Source organism: Candoia aspera, chromosome 5 (genome assembly GCF_035149785.1).
Source record: "Candoia aspera isolate rCanAsp1 chromosome 5, rCanAsp1.hap2, whole genome shotgun sequence".
Taxonomy (NCBI): Eukaryota; Metazoa; Chordata; class Lepidosauria; order Squamata; family Boidae; genus Candoia; species Candoia aspera.
In genome coordinates, this window is record NC_086157.1 from 78,746,130 (window position 1) to 78,762,793 (window position 16,664).

Here is a 16,664-nt window from a genome sequence, read left to right on the forward strand (position 1 = left end):
TGTGCCTGAAAATACCTTTGTGCTCTCAGCACAAGAAGCATTTTATAGACGAGAAATAACAGGCAAACACAAATGGTTAACATAACGTGAAATACTAGAATTCTGCCAAGGGGAATACAAAATAAAATCAAGAGAACAACTGATGGCAGAGAGACATAACTGTCAATGGTTTCCTACTTATAGTTAGCAGAAACATTCAAAGTCGACAAAATAATTTGTGGTATTGAATATTTTAAGACTGACTTTGAAATGGAATTGTGTACAAATGATGAACATGTGATTCCTGAAATGTATAAACTTTTATTGAAATTTGAAACAGAAGAACAAGTAAAAGAATGTATGATAAAGCGGGTTTAAAATTTTGGTTATAATATACAGAGGGAACAATAGGAAAATATGAGGTTCAAAGGATTGAAATTTACACTATGTTATAATCTTAAAGAAAACTTTTGTAACATGATGTACCATTGGTATATGACACCATAAAAATTATTTAGAATGTATACAGGTACTTCAAATCTATGTTGGAATTGTGAACAACAAGAAGGGTTATTTTACCATGCTTTGTGGATGTGCCAAAAGCTAGACGATTTTTGGTTCAAATGCACACGCTGATTCAGAGGATTTTTAAGATTAATATAGACTGAAACAAGAACTTTTCTTCTTGGGACTGATGGGTAAACAGTTTGAAAAAAGTCATGGGAATTTGTTGTTATATATGATAACCATAGCAAGATTATTGTACACACAAAGGTGGAAAGATTTGGCACTACCTACCATGAAGGAATGGTTGGTGAAGATGAAAGAACTTGCTGAAATGACCAAATTGTTTGATTAGAGAAAAAGACAGTATCTACATTTATTGCTGACTGGAAATCCCTTATGTTTTGCATGAAACAGAAAAAAAATGAACTTATGTTCTATGGTTTTGATGATTAAGTGGGATAGATTATAGAAAGAAGAGTCAAGATGTAACTTTAGAGAAAGAGGTAAATCTACAATTATAATTGCTGTAAAGATCAGAAGCCACTTCTTTGTATCTTTTTTCTTTCTTTTCTATTTTTCTTCTACCTTTTCTTTTCGCATTTTAGCTTGCTCTTTTATCTTCCTTTCTTTTGTCCTTCTTTTATTTTAGTATTAATTTTTACTTTTTTAAAAAACTTTCAAAAAAATTATATTTTAAAAAGTAGATGGGAAAAAGCATTCAGCCTGTTACAAAGAGGTCTGTAATATGAGAAGTCACTAAAGATTCCATTTTAATCAATCTAAAGGGCTGTGAAACAACAATGATAATAGAATTGTTCTATATTCATTTAAGGCAGTGTTGGCAACCTTTTCAGAAGAAAAAATGAAAAATGTATTTCAAAATGTCCAAGATTGTAAATTCTCATGAGATGTTAACAAACTTAGGTCTGAAAACTGTGAGAATGCCACAATTTAGCAGATTCTCACCTGAAGCCTCTTTCAGGCAAGAATACCAAGATATTTCAAGACTTCATCAATTTATATATAATAATTTAGATTTTTGCAAACACCATCTACATGTGCAATAGGCACTTTGGCACCTTATCCCCTGGACTGCTGATTTCTAATTTAAATGGTTTTCAAGTTCAGTTTCATTTCCCTAATTGTGACTATCGAGATTTCTCGCAGAATTCAAAACCAGAGCATAAAGAAGACAGAGATAATAAATTTACTACAGATATCTAATCAATACATAAGCCTTGTTTTGTAAAGATATTCATAACTGTAACATTTCTAAAAATGGTCCCATTTTTTAGTTAAAATAGTAATAGCTACCAGTAATTTAACCTCTATAAAAAGGGTAATTAATTTTATATGTAAATATAATGCATGAAGCATTTCTTTTGCTCATAGTGTAAGTTCAAATCTACCATTAATCTCTGCAAGTTCTGGCATTATTTATAAAAAAAAAAACAAAGAAAAGGAGAGGAAAAAAATCTGTTTAGTCTCCAAAAGAAGCAGAGGTTTTGTTTTGCTTTGTTCTGTTCTCTCTCTCTCTAATTCAATTGGGGAATAAGACTTCATGCCTTCTTATACAGCCAGGATACTTTTCACTTTCCATATGAATATCTGTGATGGAATATGTAATAGACCTTGGGACCGCAGAGGATACAACAAAACAAGATAGTTTCTAAGAGATTGAGTCCAGGGAAGAGACGAAAGCGTAACAAAGAGAGTAACTACACCTTAAATGTGTATGTTATGCAGAAGAATTATTTTCGTAGGCTTTCAAGATTCTGTAATATATACAAACTGTAATATAATTTTGTAATATATACAAATCTATTAGCAATGAAGATATATAAAGATATTTCCAGAAATTCAAGAGATTCTTGTTTCCTAGGTTTGCCAGCCATAATCTGGAAAGATCTTTATTGCTAGTAGGGTAAGGTAACAATTGTGAAAGCCTACCAAAATAATTTCCCCACACAACATATACCTAGTGTAATTAAGGCAGACTTACACTAAATCTCTTTCTCTGAGTCCTTCCCCTGGACTCAGGTATCTCTTCTGAATTGCCCTTATTTCCTCCCTTAACTGTCTTGCTACCTCCTCTATGTTCCCAAGATCTGTCAGGAGTTTCATCACAATATTTAACAGTGCCATATACTTACATATCCTTTCTTTTGAAATACTTCACGTGAAATTGTGTTATTCCCCTGTGTTCAAAATCTGCACTTTTCAACATTGATACACTTTGTACTCACCTGGTGTAAGAGCTGCTATTGTTGTAGGAAGTGGGGAAACAATTTCTTCTGTACTGACTGGTTCAACTCGGTGATTCCTTTTTAATTTTAGTTTCTTTGATTTCTTTTTACTGTTTTCTAAAGCAAATATAAATAACACCAGTGATGTTACATAAAGAATCTGAACCACAATTAGAAGATATTTGTGCTTACACAGATAAAGACAGACTTTCATCAGAGCATACCACAACTTTATATTGGTAATAAACACTCAGCTCCTACCCAATTATGTAATGTTCAGTTGAGAATATATTCATGATACAGTACTGGAATTTAAGTTTGTCAGTTCATTAAAAAAAAATCTATCAATTGCTTGGCAGCTCATCAGGGGGTGGTCTTCCTAGTCCTTTTTAAGAAGGTTGCCTAACAGCTATACTCTCCTCTCTTTCCAAGCTCAAACCTTAAACTAAAATTTTGAAAAGCTAACAGGAATCGTATGAGGTCTCTTATCCTCTCCAAACCTCAGTAGAAATGAATTAAGATCCCTCTTTCTCACTCAAGATTCTTTGTATCAAAAAGTGTGAAGGAATACCAAATAATTTTACTGTTCCATATTGCAGAGCAAATGAAAAGATAAATAATCAGTTCTTACCAAATTATTCTATGCCCAACAGAGAAATCAGAAGGGATGTGCACTAAGATCTAATAGAGATTGACTGGTAACACAGCATTTATGAATTCTTATCGGTCTACCTGTTCCTGAATTCAAAGTGGCGTTATCACCAGAGTCGAGACTTTCTGAAATATGCTGCTCATTCTCATCATCATGTTCCAATTGTTGTGTTAGTGCAGATTTATAGTTTTCTATCAGTCTCTGTTCCTTGGATTGTTCACTGTTCAGACTCTGAATGTCTATTATCTCCTGATTTGTTTTAGGTTTCAAGGCAATAGCAATCTTTTCATTCTCTTCCCTTTGCCTCTTCTTCTCTTTTTCAATTTTCTTTTCATTCTAGCAAAATACAGAAGTAAATGTCATTTATTACAGCAGCATTTCAAGTGTTAGTTGGGGTGGAGTTAATGTCAACAACAAATCAGAGGATATTCTAAAAGGACTACTGAAATACATTTCATATATTAAATGTTACAAAACTGGGTTTTATACATTATTAAGGATTTAGAGCATGCACTAAGTCAAGATTTTTTATAACTGCTGTCTCTTTCAGATTCTTAAGGACCCTTGGTGTTTTCCATAATACCCATGCTGACAGTGCAAACAAACACAGAAAAAATCATGGCCAGCCTAGGATCAATATTAAGGTCTTTATACTAGCCTTTCCCACTAGATTACAAGTCATCAATAACATAAAATGAATTAAACTTCAAATTAAAAAAAAATGTAATCTTCCATTAATATTCAGCTCTTCTAAGAAAAGAACTGATCTACCTACCTATCTACCTTTACATTTTAACTGTTTTAAATTTCAGGTATTTGAAATTTTACTGTGCAAATATTCTCAGTGGCCTTAGTTCAGTTCCCTTATACGAGCATATAGATTTCTAGGCCATTATATCAACAAATTGCTATGTATAATGCACTTAAAATACAAAATACAGTTTTTCTCACGTGAAGAATCTTTTTTTTTTTAAATCCGTTCAATCCTGTCTGATTCTCGGAGGCTTGCCTGGACAAGTCCCTGCAATTTTCTTGGCAAAGTTCCAGAAGTGGTTTGCCATTGCCTCTTCCTAGGGCTGAGAGGAAATGACTGGGCCATGGTCACCCAGCTGGCTTTGTGCCTAAGGAGGAACTAGAATTCAGGGTCCCCTGGTTTCTAGCCTGATGCCTTAACCGCTACACCAAACTGGCTCTCTGTGAAAAATAATAGGCCATTAATTACTTATATTGACTCTGATAACCTAGCAGATTTTTTTTTCATATTCCAAGAAATTAACTGCATTATTAACTAAATTGACTATCCTGATTCTTCAAAGTCCAGCCTTCACTTCCATAGTGTCACAGGAGAAAAACAATGCCTGCACAATTCTGATTGTTGTGGGTATAGACACATCCTGGAATCTAATTATCTCTTCCAAGGCTTTCATTGCTATTCTACCAAGTGTTAGTCTGTGGCATAATTCTTGACTGCTGGCTCCTTTACTGTTGACAGTTGATCCTAAAAGACATAAACCATCTACCACTTCAGCATCTTCACTGTCAATTCTAAGGCTGGTTGCTCTACCTATTGTCATTAGTTTGGTCTTACGGGTAGTCCTCGCTTAACAACCATTCATTAAGAGATGGTTTTGACTTACGACAGTACATTAGCCAACTTGTGGGCAGTCCTCACACTTACGACCACTGCAGCATCCCATCATCACAGGATCACCATTTTCTACCTTCCCAGCTGGCTTCTGGCAAGCAAAATTAATGGGAAACCATGTGATTCACTTAACAACCACGTGGTTCATTTAACAATTGCAGTGATTCACTTAACCACCACCACAAAAATGGTTAAAAATTGAGATGGATTCACTTAACCGCATCACTTAGCAACCAAAATTATGGCCCCAGTTGTGGTCGTTAAGCAAGGACTACCTGTATTTTTATTTAATCATGATCCCATTATTTTACCTTCCTCCTTGACTTTCATTACTATGGCAGATCATTTGCATTTTCAGCTATCAGAATAGTGTTATCAGCATAGTGGAGATTATTGATGTTTCTTCCTCCAGTTTTAAAAACATGCTCATCTTCTTCAAATCCAGCTTCCTTTAAGTTCTATTTTGCCTATAGAGTGAATAAATAAGGGGAAAGGATACACCCTTTTCTCCTTCCTTTGCCAGCCTGGAAGCATTCTGTTTTGCCATGTGGCTTTTTGACCTGTATATAAATTTTGCATGAGGACAATGAGATGTTCTGGTATTCCCATTTTTGTAAGTACATTCCATAGCTTGATGTGATCAACACAATCAAAGGCCTTTCTATAATCAACACATACTGACATCTTTTTTGGCATTATTTGGCTTTCTCAATTATCCAGCATGCATTAGCAATATAATGACTCATTTTCCCTAACTTTTCCTAGAGCCAGCTTGAATATCTGGCACCCTTTCATAAATGAAAGAGTACAGATTTCAATGTAATCTTTTGTGTATATTGATCTACTGATGTTATTTTGCAATGTTTTTGCTTTATTGACTACAAATAATCTTGAGGAAATTTAGAAGTACAAAGGCACTATTACTTCATGCAAAAATTATTTAACATATTTATAAACTTTCCTAAGGAGATTCCAATGATCAGCATACAATATAAATAATTTTTATTGCATGGCTATGATACATTATTCCAAAAATAAAGTTAAACCATATGCAAATATAAAATTTAAAACTAATGAAAATAACCAAAGATAAAAATAAAACCAAAATAAAACTAATTACAGGACAGCTTTAGTGCAAGAATCTAAAATGCACATATTTTTAAAGATCTGATAGAATAAAATGTCCTTTCCTTGTGACAAAAGAGCTGTATAAACAGATTTAAGAAAACCACTGAAAAGAATTCACCTTGTTAAACCATTCTCACATTTGGCAAATACACCAGAAAAAACCAAGAGAATATAATCTTTAGAATCTGATACATGTAGACAGAAGGATATGTATCATCTAATCTGGCCTTAAATGCAATCCTTTGAATTGGGCTCGGAAATGGGATGGAAACCAGTGAGGCTCACAAAAACACTAGCATAATAGGTTCATAGTTTAGCAGCAGAGTATATAGTTTGAACACATCATTATATGCTTCAGGCTTTGAATATTTGGTCCTACAGGGCAATCTCATTTAAGACTAGAATAAAACTCCATTCAAAATATTCATTTATTTAAAATATCTGGTTGCAGAATAAGCTGTTATGACAGAAACTGTTCTTTTTCCCTGTTGTAGAATATAAAAGAAGTGTGCCTGTGTGTGCACACTTTTTTCCTTGGTAGTCTGCCAGGCTGAAGTCACAAAGGCATCTAAAAAAGTCCTAGCTGCCTTGAAGCAACTGTAGCCTAGCATGTCTGCCTTTATATGGGACAGATTTGGAAGGGAGAGTAGTTTTGCTTTGTATTTCTGTATGGGCCACTGGAGGTGTTGTTCATGTAAGTAAAGGATCAAGAGATCAAAGACACCAAAGAAAGACATTGGTGGGAGCATATCAGCAAAGAATGAGATATGTGCAATAGACAACATCAGCAATAAAGCAAGCAGATTCTAGAAGGAAGGATCTGGAATGACCTTGTTGGCAAAACAACTGGACAGCAGGGATGGAAGGATACACATGGGATAGACAGCTTGGAGCTGTAACAGAGTAGAGAAGCAAATGAGATACCAGATTTCCAAGAGGGCTTGGGAAAGAATTATTTTTCTGTCTTCTCTCTCTACTTTACCTTAGGAAAGAACGGATATCAAGTGAAAGTATAGCTAAGCCCAAAACAAAGAGGAAGCTGAGGAACTTATGGGGAAAACAATTAGAAGAGACCAGTATTGTAGAAAAGACAGCAGAAAGCCAAGATTGAAATACAAGAGCATTACACATCTGGCAAGGCATATGGCCCAAACGTGCATAAGAGAACCTCAAAAAGGTTTACTGACTCTTAATCTCAAAAACCTATCAAAGGAACAGTCCTAGCAAAGGTGAATGGAAGAAATCCCTTTGGTCTTCTGGATGTAAGTAGCAACCTAACACTAGCACAGTCTTATCTTATATGAATCACCCCCAGAATAGGAACACAAGTTCTCATGTGTTTTGGGAAAACAAAAACATCCCTTTGATTATAGTCAGATAAGTAGTAAAAGGTATCACAAAAGAAAGTTTACTGTAGAGGTTTATCTCAATTACTCTGTTATGTAGTAATGGGTTCAAATTTCCCCATATGTCATCAATTAGTTATCAAGCAAGCAAAAGAGAGCCAGTTTGGTCTAATGGTTAAGGTGCTGGACTAGAAACCAAGTGACTGTGAGTTCTCGTCCCGCCTTAGGCATGAAAGCCGGCTGGGTGACTTTGGGCGAGTCACTCTCTCTCAGCCCAACCTACCTTACAGGGTTGTTGTTGTGGGGAAAAGAGGAGGAGGAAGGAGTATTTAGGAATGTTCCCCGCCTTGAGTGATGTATAAAAATAATAAAGGCAGGATAAAAATTCTAAAAAGAAAAAAGTGGGGGGGCTAGTAGGGAAGCAAGCACAGCAGTTGTTAATAACAAAGATCCAAATAGGAACCAGAAAAGTAAAATTGAAAGCAAAGGAGAAAAATAAAAAAAACACTAGTATCAGAACACAGAAAGAAAAGGAAAAAAGGTTCAAAGATTAAAGAAAGGAATTTGAATTTGATTAAAAAAAAATGCAAGCATCGGCTAAAGCACTCTATGAACAATGAACTGATCTGTCACAAACATTTTCCACAGATGACTGCTCTAATACCTTGGTGATTACAGTTGATATAGGCTGAAATGGGTTTCCAGTTACTAGCTCAGAGTCCACTTCATCCAAAATGCTCCTTCCTTCCCGTTCACTTTCTTCTCTCTCTTTCTGTTCTCTGATTATTTTTTAAGAAAAAAAGAAATATTTTGAATTAACTGAAATTAAAAATTCTTAGAATATTATCAATATTGAAAACATTTCATATATATTATATCCTCAGGGGGGAGACAGGCGGTGATAAAAAATTGATAAATAAATAAATAAAAAATAACTATCAAAATGCAGGCAAGTGTTATCGGTGAAATTGTAAAGAATGGGTGTGAAGTTGAAAGAACTGCATCTTAAAGTCAATCAATCAATGTGAAACCTGGTCTACAATTCTTCTATTAACCTAGACTGCATTAATTTACTGAAGTATACATTCTGTTTTGCCCTTAAAGCAAAGAGTCAAAATCAAAACTGAACTCAATAGAAAGAAATGGTTATACACCAAACAGATTTCCTATACCAAGATCATAAAAATATGCATTACTTGGCCTGATTAAGTTTGGCTTGAATTTGTACTTCATAATGACTATTTTAAATCTATTATGTGAACTGTATGTCTGAAAAGATGGATATACAGGTAGTCCATACTTAAAGACCACAATTGGGACCAGAATTTTGGTTGCTAAGCAAAGTGGTCATTAAGCAAATCCGACCTGATTTTACAACCTTTTTGTGGTAGTCATTAAGCAAACCACTTGGTCATTATGCGAATCACACAGTTCCTCACTGATTTTGCTTGCCAGAAGCCAGCCGGGATGGTTGAAAGTATTGATCTGTGATCACAGGAAACTGCGACGGTGTCAGGAATATAGATTGAAGAACCATGCTGAGATCAGAAGATTTAGCTCTAGTATTTATTGTTCTACTCTACAATACAAAATCCTGCTAAACTGAAAGGGCACTAGCAAACCCTACCAGAAAAGCCCAGAAATCTAAGGCAGTTCTTTTCTGGACCTCTTAATTGGGAGGCAAAGAGATTCAGTACTGCGCATGCACTTTCCCCCCTGGAGAGAGCCCCCCTCTTCTTCACCAGCAATCTCCATAACAGACGGTCATAAATGTAAACCGGTTACCAAGTACTCAAATCGTGATCACGTGACCGTGGGGACCCTGCAACAGTTATAAGTGTGAGAACTGGTTGTAAGTCATTGTTTCCAACACTGTTGTAAGTTCAAATCATCACTAAACGAATGGTTGTTAAATGAGGACTACCCGTACCAAGGAATTACAAATTCTACATATTTTGTGAATTTAAAATAAATAATATATTGAGTATTCTTTTCAGGAATAAGGTATATACTATTTCCAACATAAATTGTTCTGTATGCTGGCTAACAGCTTATCTCTCAGACCTACCCGTGGTATTTTTCTAATCAGCTAAAAAGTAACTTTAACATACTGAAGTCACCAAGAAAATCTTATCTTGAGAGAAATAATAAAGTTGTGTAAAACAGCTATGCACATTCCATTTATCTGAGAGATGAAACTGGTCTAAATTCCCATTCTGAGATTTTGAGCCATTTTATCTGTGCTTGTTTGGTCAGGACTGAAAGGCAAAAAGGGACTGAATGCAGAACGTAAGTAAAGGTAGGGATTCAGTACAGCATTTTATTTATTCTACAAGGATTTCTTCCTTGGCATATACTCCTACACAATATATTGATTTCAATCTTCATAAAACAGTACAGCAGTAGAAGTGGCACTCTATGTTAGACAGGTGATGCTAATGGCCATTATTCAACTTACCGGAAATTGTGCCTACTTGGATGAGGACAATTGTCAGCTGAAATGTCTTTTCAGGATCTCCTCCTGGATGAAGGACTGTTTGGAAACTAGTATTTTCTATGTGTTGTTTCCTTTGCAAAAGAAGCCATGTTTTCTATAAAAACCATGTTTTAAGTTTGTAATTAGGATTATGCAGAGACTGCCTGATCTGCATCAAAGGTCTTATCTTTGTTTTTGGAAATAGACCAGGTTAGATTAGTTTGGCATTAGTCCACTAATCCTATTCCTAGTTTCACAGTGTAATTTTGATAAAACAGAGCTGCACCCTCCCCTCCCTCACCTTTTTGGTTCAGCTACTGCATCTGTAAAAGCAAGCATGTGTCTTACAATGGTTAATGAAAATAGCTCCTTTCTTGTCACCACCCTACAAATATCCATTAACAGGATGTTCACTATTATGGCTACTGATACAGCCCCTTGACTAAGTGAGCTGTAATGTCAGAGAGTACCTGCTTCTTGCTAGCTGAGTATGTCAGACCAATTCATTCTGTAACCCACCCTGCTGATGACAGATCATATAACTTGTTTCTCCAGAATTCATGTTTTGCAGGAAACAAGTAGGCTATCAGCTTTTTGTCCTCTAGGTTGTTTGAAGTGTGTAGATTCTTAGATATCTGCTCACATCTAGTATGAGCCAGTTTGTTCTCTAAGGTGGGAAGAGTCTTGGCAGAAACAGGAATATTTCCTTATGCTTGATGGAATTTAGAATTGACCTTGGACATGAAGTGTGAAAATTATCTTAGAACTACACCTTATTGATGGAATATACTTTCTAATTATGTTTAGGACTGCAAAAAAGCTGTCTTACAGGTGAGGATGTTAATGGAATCTGTCTGATGGGTTCAAAAGGAGTCATCATTAAGGCCTTACGCACCAATGACAGGCTCCATGAATGGCACTGGAGGTCAGGAGGAGTGGTTTGCTCCTCTGAGGAAGCAACACAAGAGAAGAGAGCCTAAAGAGGATGCTTGTCTATGCAATGTATATTAGCAAGTAGTGTTTCTCCAGTCCTGGTTTTAGGAACCCCCAAAACTTCTGTGTCCCCTGCCGCTGGACAAATTTTTGCCTTTTGTACTATTGCTCAGAGGTATGCCAAGTCAACTGATAAGTCTTGGGAGTGGTTCAGCCCCCTGAAGCCCAAATGGTTTCTACCGACTTGAGAGGCCAGAGCATAGAAGATGTCCCATTCAATTTCCAAGTGATTGTTATAGTCTGTCTAGGTCCAGGTTTAAAGTCAGGATGTCCAGGCATTTCTCAGAGGCTCCTCAGTTGTCTCTATGAGGGAATAAAACTACAATTTTCTGAGCAAGTATGGGGCAATTACAATCACCCTTGCCTTGAGCAGCTTCACACTGTGTACTACTGTGGGTAGTGCTGAATGCCACAGGAATACATAGAAAGATCCTTCTAGCCACAGAACTACCAGACCATCAATCTTATTTTCTTTTTTTGGAATTGGGAGAAGCAGTGCCACATTTCACAGCTGTCAGCTGTTGTGAACAGGTCAACTGAAGGGCCCTCATCTTGTTGAGACCTTGTGGAAAATCTCCTGCTGTGGACCCATTCTTCTTGTAACGAGCACTGGCAACTTAACAGGCATCTGTGACGTTCAATGACCCCTTCATGTAATTTGCTAATATAGAGGGAAGGTCTTCAGCAAAGGATTGTTACCTTGTCGTGGTGCTGGAGCTTGAGCACCTCAATGATGCCATGAGCTAAACCGTGAAGGGCCACCCAAGACACGAAGGTCATGACAGAGAGGTCAGACTAAATGCAATCCCTGGGGAAGGTAATGGCAACCCACCCCAGTATTCTTGCCGTGAAAACTAAATGGATCAGTACAACCAGAGATATGTCAGTATACCTTCGGAAGATGAGACCCCCAGGTTGGAAGATGGTCAAAATGCTACTGGGGAGGAACAGAGGATGAGTTCAACTAGCCCCAGACGTGATGACACAGCTAGCTCAAAGCCAAAAGGAAGGCTAGCAACCGACGGTGCTGGTGGTGAACAGCGAATCCGATGTTCTAAGGATCAACACACCATTGGAACCTGGAATGTAAGATCTATGAGCCAGGGCAAATTGGATGTGTTTATTGGTGAGATGTCAAGATTAAAGATAGACATTTTGGGTGTCAGTGAACTGAAATGGACTGGAATAGGCCACTTCACATCAAATGACCACCAGATCTACTATTGTGGACAAGAGGACCACAGAAGAAATGGAGTAGCCTTCATAATTAATAGTAAAGTGGCTAAAGCAGTGCTTGGATACAATCCAAAAGACCGACAGAATGATCTCAATTCGAATTCAGGGCAAGCCATCTAACATCACAGTGATCCAAATATACGCCCCAACCACAGATGCTGAAGAAGCTGAAGTAGAGCAGTTCTATGAGGATCTGCAGCACCTACTGGACAACATGCCTAAAAGAGATGTTCTTTTCATCACAGGAGACTGGAATGCTAAGGTGGGCAGTCAAATGACACCTCGAATTACAGGTAAGTATGGCCTGGGAGAACAAAATGAAGCAGGACATAGGCTGATAGAATTTTGCCAAGACAATTCACTCTGCATAACAAACACTCTCTTCCAACAACCTAAGAGACGGCTTTATACATGGACTTCACCAGATGGACAACACCGAAACCAGATTGACTACATCCTCTGCAGCCAAAGGGGGCGGTCATCTATACAGTTGGTAAAAACAAGACCTGGAGCTGACTGTAGTTCCGATCACGAACTTCTTATTGCACAATTTAGGATCAGACTAAAGAGATTAGGGAAGACCCACAGATCAGCTAGATATGAGCTCACTAATATTCCTAAGGAATATGCAGTGGAGGTGAAGAATAGATTTAAGGGACTGGACTTAGTAGATAGGGTCCCGGAAGAACTATGGACAGAAGTTCGCAACATTGTTCAGGAGGCAGCAACAAAATACATCCCAAAGAAAGAGAAAACCTAGAAGGCAAAATGGCTGTCTGCTGAGACACTAGAAGTAGCCCAAGAAAGAAGGAAAGCAAAAGGCAACAGCGATAGGGGGAGATATGCCCAATTAAATGCAAAAATCCAGAGGTTAGCTAGAAGAGATAAGGAATTATTTTTAAACAAGCAATGCGCGGAAGTGGAAGAAGACAATAGAATAGGAAGGACAAGAGACCTCTTCTAGAAAATTAGAAACATTGGAGGTAAATTCCAGGCAAAAATGGGTATGATCAAAAACAAAGATGGCAAGGACCTAACAGAAGAAAAAGAGATCAAGAAAAGGTGGCAAGAATATACAGAAGACCTGTATAGGAAGGATAACAATATTGGGGATAGCTTTGACGTGGTCAGTGAGCTAGAGCCAGACATCCTGAAGAGTGAGGTTGAATGGGCCTTAAGAAGCATTGCTAATAACAAGGCAGCAGGAGATGACGGCATCCCAGCTGAACTGTTCAAAATCTTGCAAGATGATGCTGTCAAGGGAATGCATGCTATATGCCAGCAAATTTGGAAAACACAGGAATGGCCATCAGATTGGAAAAAATCAACTTATATCCCCATACCAAAAAAGGGGAACGCTAAAGAATGTTCAAACTATCGAACAGTGGCACTCATTTCACATGCCAGTAAGGTAATGCTCAAGATCCTGCAAGGTAGATTTCAGCAATTTATGGAGCGAGAATTGCCAGATGTACAAGCTGGGTCTAGAAAAGGCAGAGGAACTAGGGACCAAATTGCCAATATCCGCTGGATCATGGAAAAAGCCAGGGAGTTTCAGGAAAACATCTATTTCTGTTTTATTGACTATTCTAAAGCCTTCGACTGTGTGGACCATACCGAATTGTGGCAAGTTCTTAGTGGTATGGGGATACCAAGTCATCTTGTCTGCCTCCGGAAGAATCTGTATAACGACCAAGTAGCAACAGTAAGAACAGACCACGGAACAACGGACTGGTTTAAGATTGGGAAAGGAGTACAGCAGGGCTGTATACTCTCCCCCTACCTATTCAACTTGTACACAGAACACATCATGCGACATACTGGGCTTGAGGAATCCAAGGCTGGAGTTAAAATCGCTGGAAGAAACATTAACAATCTCAGATATGCAGATGATACCACTTTGATGGCTGAAAGCGAAGAGGAACTGAGGAGCCTTATGATGAAGTGAAAGAAGAAAGTGCAAAAGCTGGCTTGCAGCTAAACCTCAAAAAAAAACCCAAGATTATGGTAACCAGCTTGATTGATAACTGGCAAATAGAGGGAGAAAATGTAGAAGCAGTGAAAGACTTTGTATTTCTAGGTGCGAAGATTACTGCAGATGCTGTCTGCAGTCAGGAAATCAGAAGACGCTTAATCCTTGGGAGAAGAGCAATGACAAATCTTGATGAAATAGTTAAGAGCAGAGACATCACACTGACAACAAAGGTCCGCATAGTTAAAGCAATGGTGTTCCCTGTAGTAACATATGGCTGCGAGAGCTGGACCGTAAGGAAGGCTGAGAGAAGGAAGATTGATGCTTTTGAACTGTGGTGCTGGAGGAAAATTCTGAGAGTGCCTTGGACTGCAAGAAGATCAAACCAGTCCATACTCCAGGAAATAAAGCCAGACTGCTCACTTGAGGGAACGATATTAAAGGCAAAACTGAAATACTTTGGCCACATAATGAGAAGACAGGACACCCTGGAGAAGGTGCTGATGCTAGGGAGAGTGGAAGGCAAAAGGAAGAGGGGCCGACCAAGGGCAAGATGGATGGATGATATTCTAGAGGTGACGGACTTGTCCCTGGGGGATCTGGGGGTGTTGACGACCAACAGGAAGCTCTGGCATGGGCTGGTCCATGAAGTCACGAAGAGTCAGAAGCGACTAAACGAATAAACAACAAAGAGGGAAGGTATATCTCCTCTCCCATCATTAGGCATGAGTCCTTTTTGTAAAGGCCCTTTGATTTGGATCTGCCCTGTTTAAATTTATATCTATCCATTCACAATATTTTTAAACCATCCCCAAAATACTCTGGATGTTATATAAAACATAAAACACAAGAAAAATAAAATGATAACAAATTAATAACAAAGTTGGTTGCCTCTAATCATCCAAGATCAAAAGCAGTATAGTTTTCAAGGTCTTGTAAAATGCAAGGAGTGTCAGAGTCAAATGTATCTCCAGGGAAAGAGTGCTCCTAATTTTAGGAGCTACTACTAAAACAGCATGTCATCTGGCTGACACCCCATATACCTTTTGAAGGGGAAAAGACCTTCAGCAGAGACACTTTCAGACCATACAAGTAAAATCACATTTAGCAAGGAAATTCCAATGCATCACAGTGATATTCTGTATACAGCTCTACAAGTAATCATCAGAATTCTGGTACCAGAACCCTTCTGGCAACCAGTGCAGTGAACCACAAACCTGATATTACAGTTCTGTAGAGGGTTTGCATGAGCATGACGAGGATTGAGAGTAAGCATGAGATAGGGAAGAGTGAGATTTACATGATAGGCTTCAAAAAATAAGACTGCATGGTTCCCCTCTCTTCTTGCCTAATCTGGACTGGCCTCTGTTTTCCATATAACTGCTAGAGACTACCTTATTAAAAGGGGGTTGGAGGATAGGTAGGCAGGTGGATGTGGATTATTATGTTGTGCCTGAATAGACTGGGCCCTGATCCACCATGATGGTTCATGTTTCACTTGCTCTTCTCTCTGGGAATATCCCATTTCCCGTTCACATACTGCTAAATCTGGTGCCATTCAGTTCTCTTGTCATCATTCTACCATTAAGCAGATTTGACATACTTGGTCTTACTGCAGCTGGACGACCTGAGCCTTGCTTCTTCTGGCTTCTGTGATTACCCTAGCTGTCAGAGGATTGCTGATAGTGCTGACCATTGTCAGGTCTGGCTGCCACTGTTGTTACCACAGAGTGTCCCTTGAGATATCCAGGTGATCACCACAGTTGGCATCAGCCACTGCCTTGTTTGGGAAGGGAGGAGCAGCTAAGTGATCCTTGGTTTGGCCATTTTGTGCATGTGCTTGATGTAGGGGCTGCCATTTGCCTTTTTCTGCCAAGGAATTCCCAACTCACTTTGCCTCACTGCATCACAGAACTTTACTCCCTAGCTTGGCCTGGTCCATATGGCTGGCCATTCAGGCTAACTCTAACACCACTTATTCCTTCTGTCTCTTAAAGATCAACCTGTTTTTGGCACAGTAAACAGCTGATGGTAGTTGCTAGAGTCACCTTCAAAACTTCATGCTTCTCTTGCAGCATCTCCAATTACATCTCCCAATTTTTATGCTTTATTTTTATTCATTGTTCTTGGCTTTTAAGATGGAGCATAAGGAAAGTCACTGCTTTCTTTTAAAAAGCAAAGCTAAAGACTGAAAAAAAAAAAAAAACAGGAATCCACTCATGGGCCAGAAATGAGTTTTAAGCTTTCCTTCTAGTTAGAAGTGGTAGATTTAGCCTTTTTGTCATAGTTCCATCTTCAGTGACCAAGAAAATATATATTTTAAATTGTGAAAACAAACACTTGTAACTCAATGTTTCTGTCAGAAGTTGAACATATAGATGGTAGGTTGCTTTCTCTTTGGCTATAATTCAAATAACATTATGACAAATTCTGCGTGCTCTCAGAATCTGGGACACATCACTCAAAATTAGCATAAAATGGGAA

The 16,664-nt window shown here is 38.0% G+C and overlaps 1 protein-coding gene across 2 annotated transcripts in view; it reads right to left on the minus strand.

Annotated features, from left to right (window-relative positions):
* Positions 1-16,664, minus strand: part of ARL13B (ADP ribosylation factor like GTPase 13B) — a 58,681-nt gene that overhangs the window by 10,493 nt on the left and 31,524 nt on the right. For both annotated transcript variants that reach the window (XM_063305548.1, XM_063305549.1), the window contains exons 7-9: positions 8,168-8,282; positions 3,465-3,720; positions 2,733-2,849 (exon numbers count right to left, since the gene is read on the minus strand). In XM_063305548.1, the coding sequence (XP_063161618.1) occupies positions 2,733-2,849; positions 3,465-3,720; positions 8,168-8,282 (488 nt within the window). The remainder of the gene's footprint in view (positions 1-2,732; positions 2,850-3,464; positions 3,721-8,167; positions 8,283-16,664) is intronic.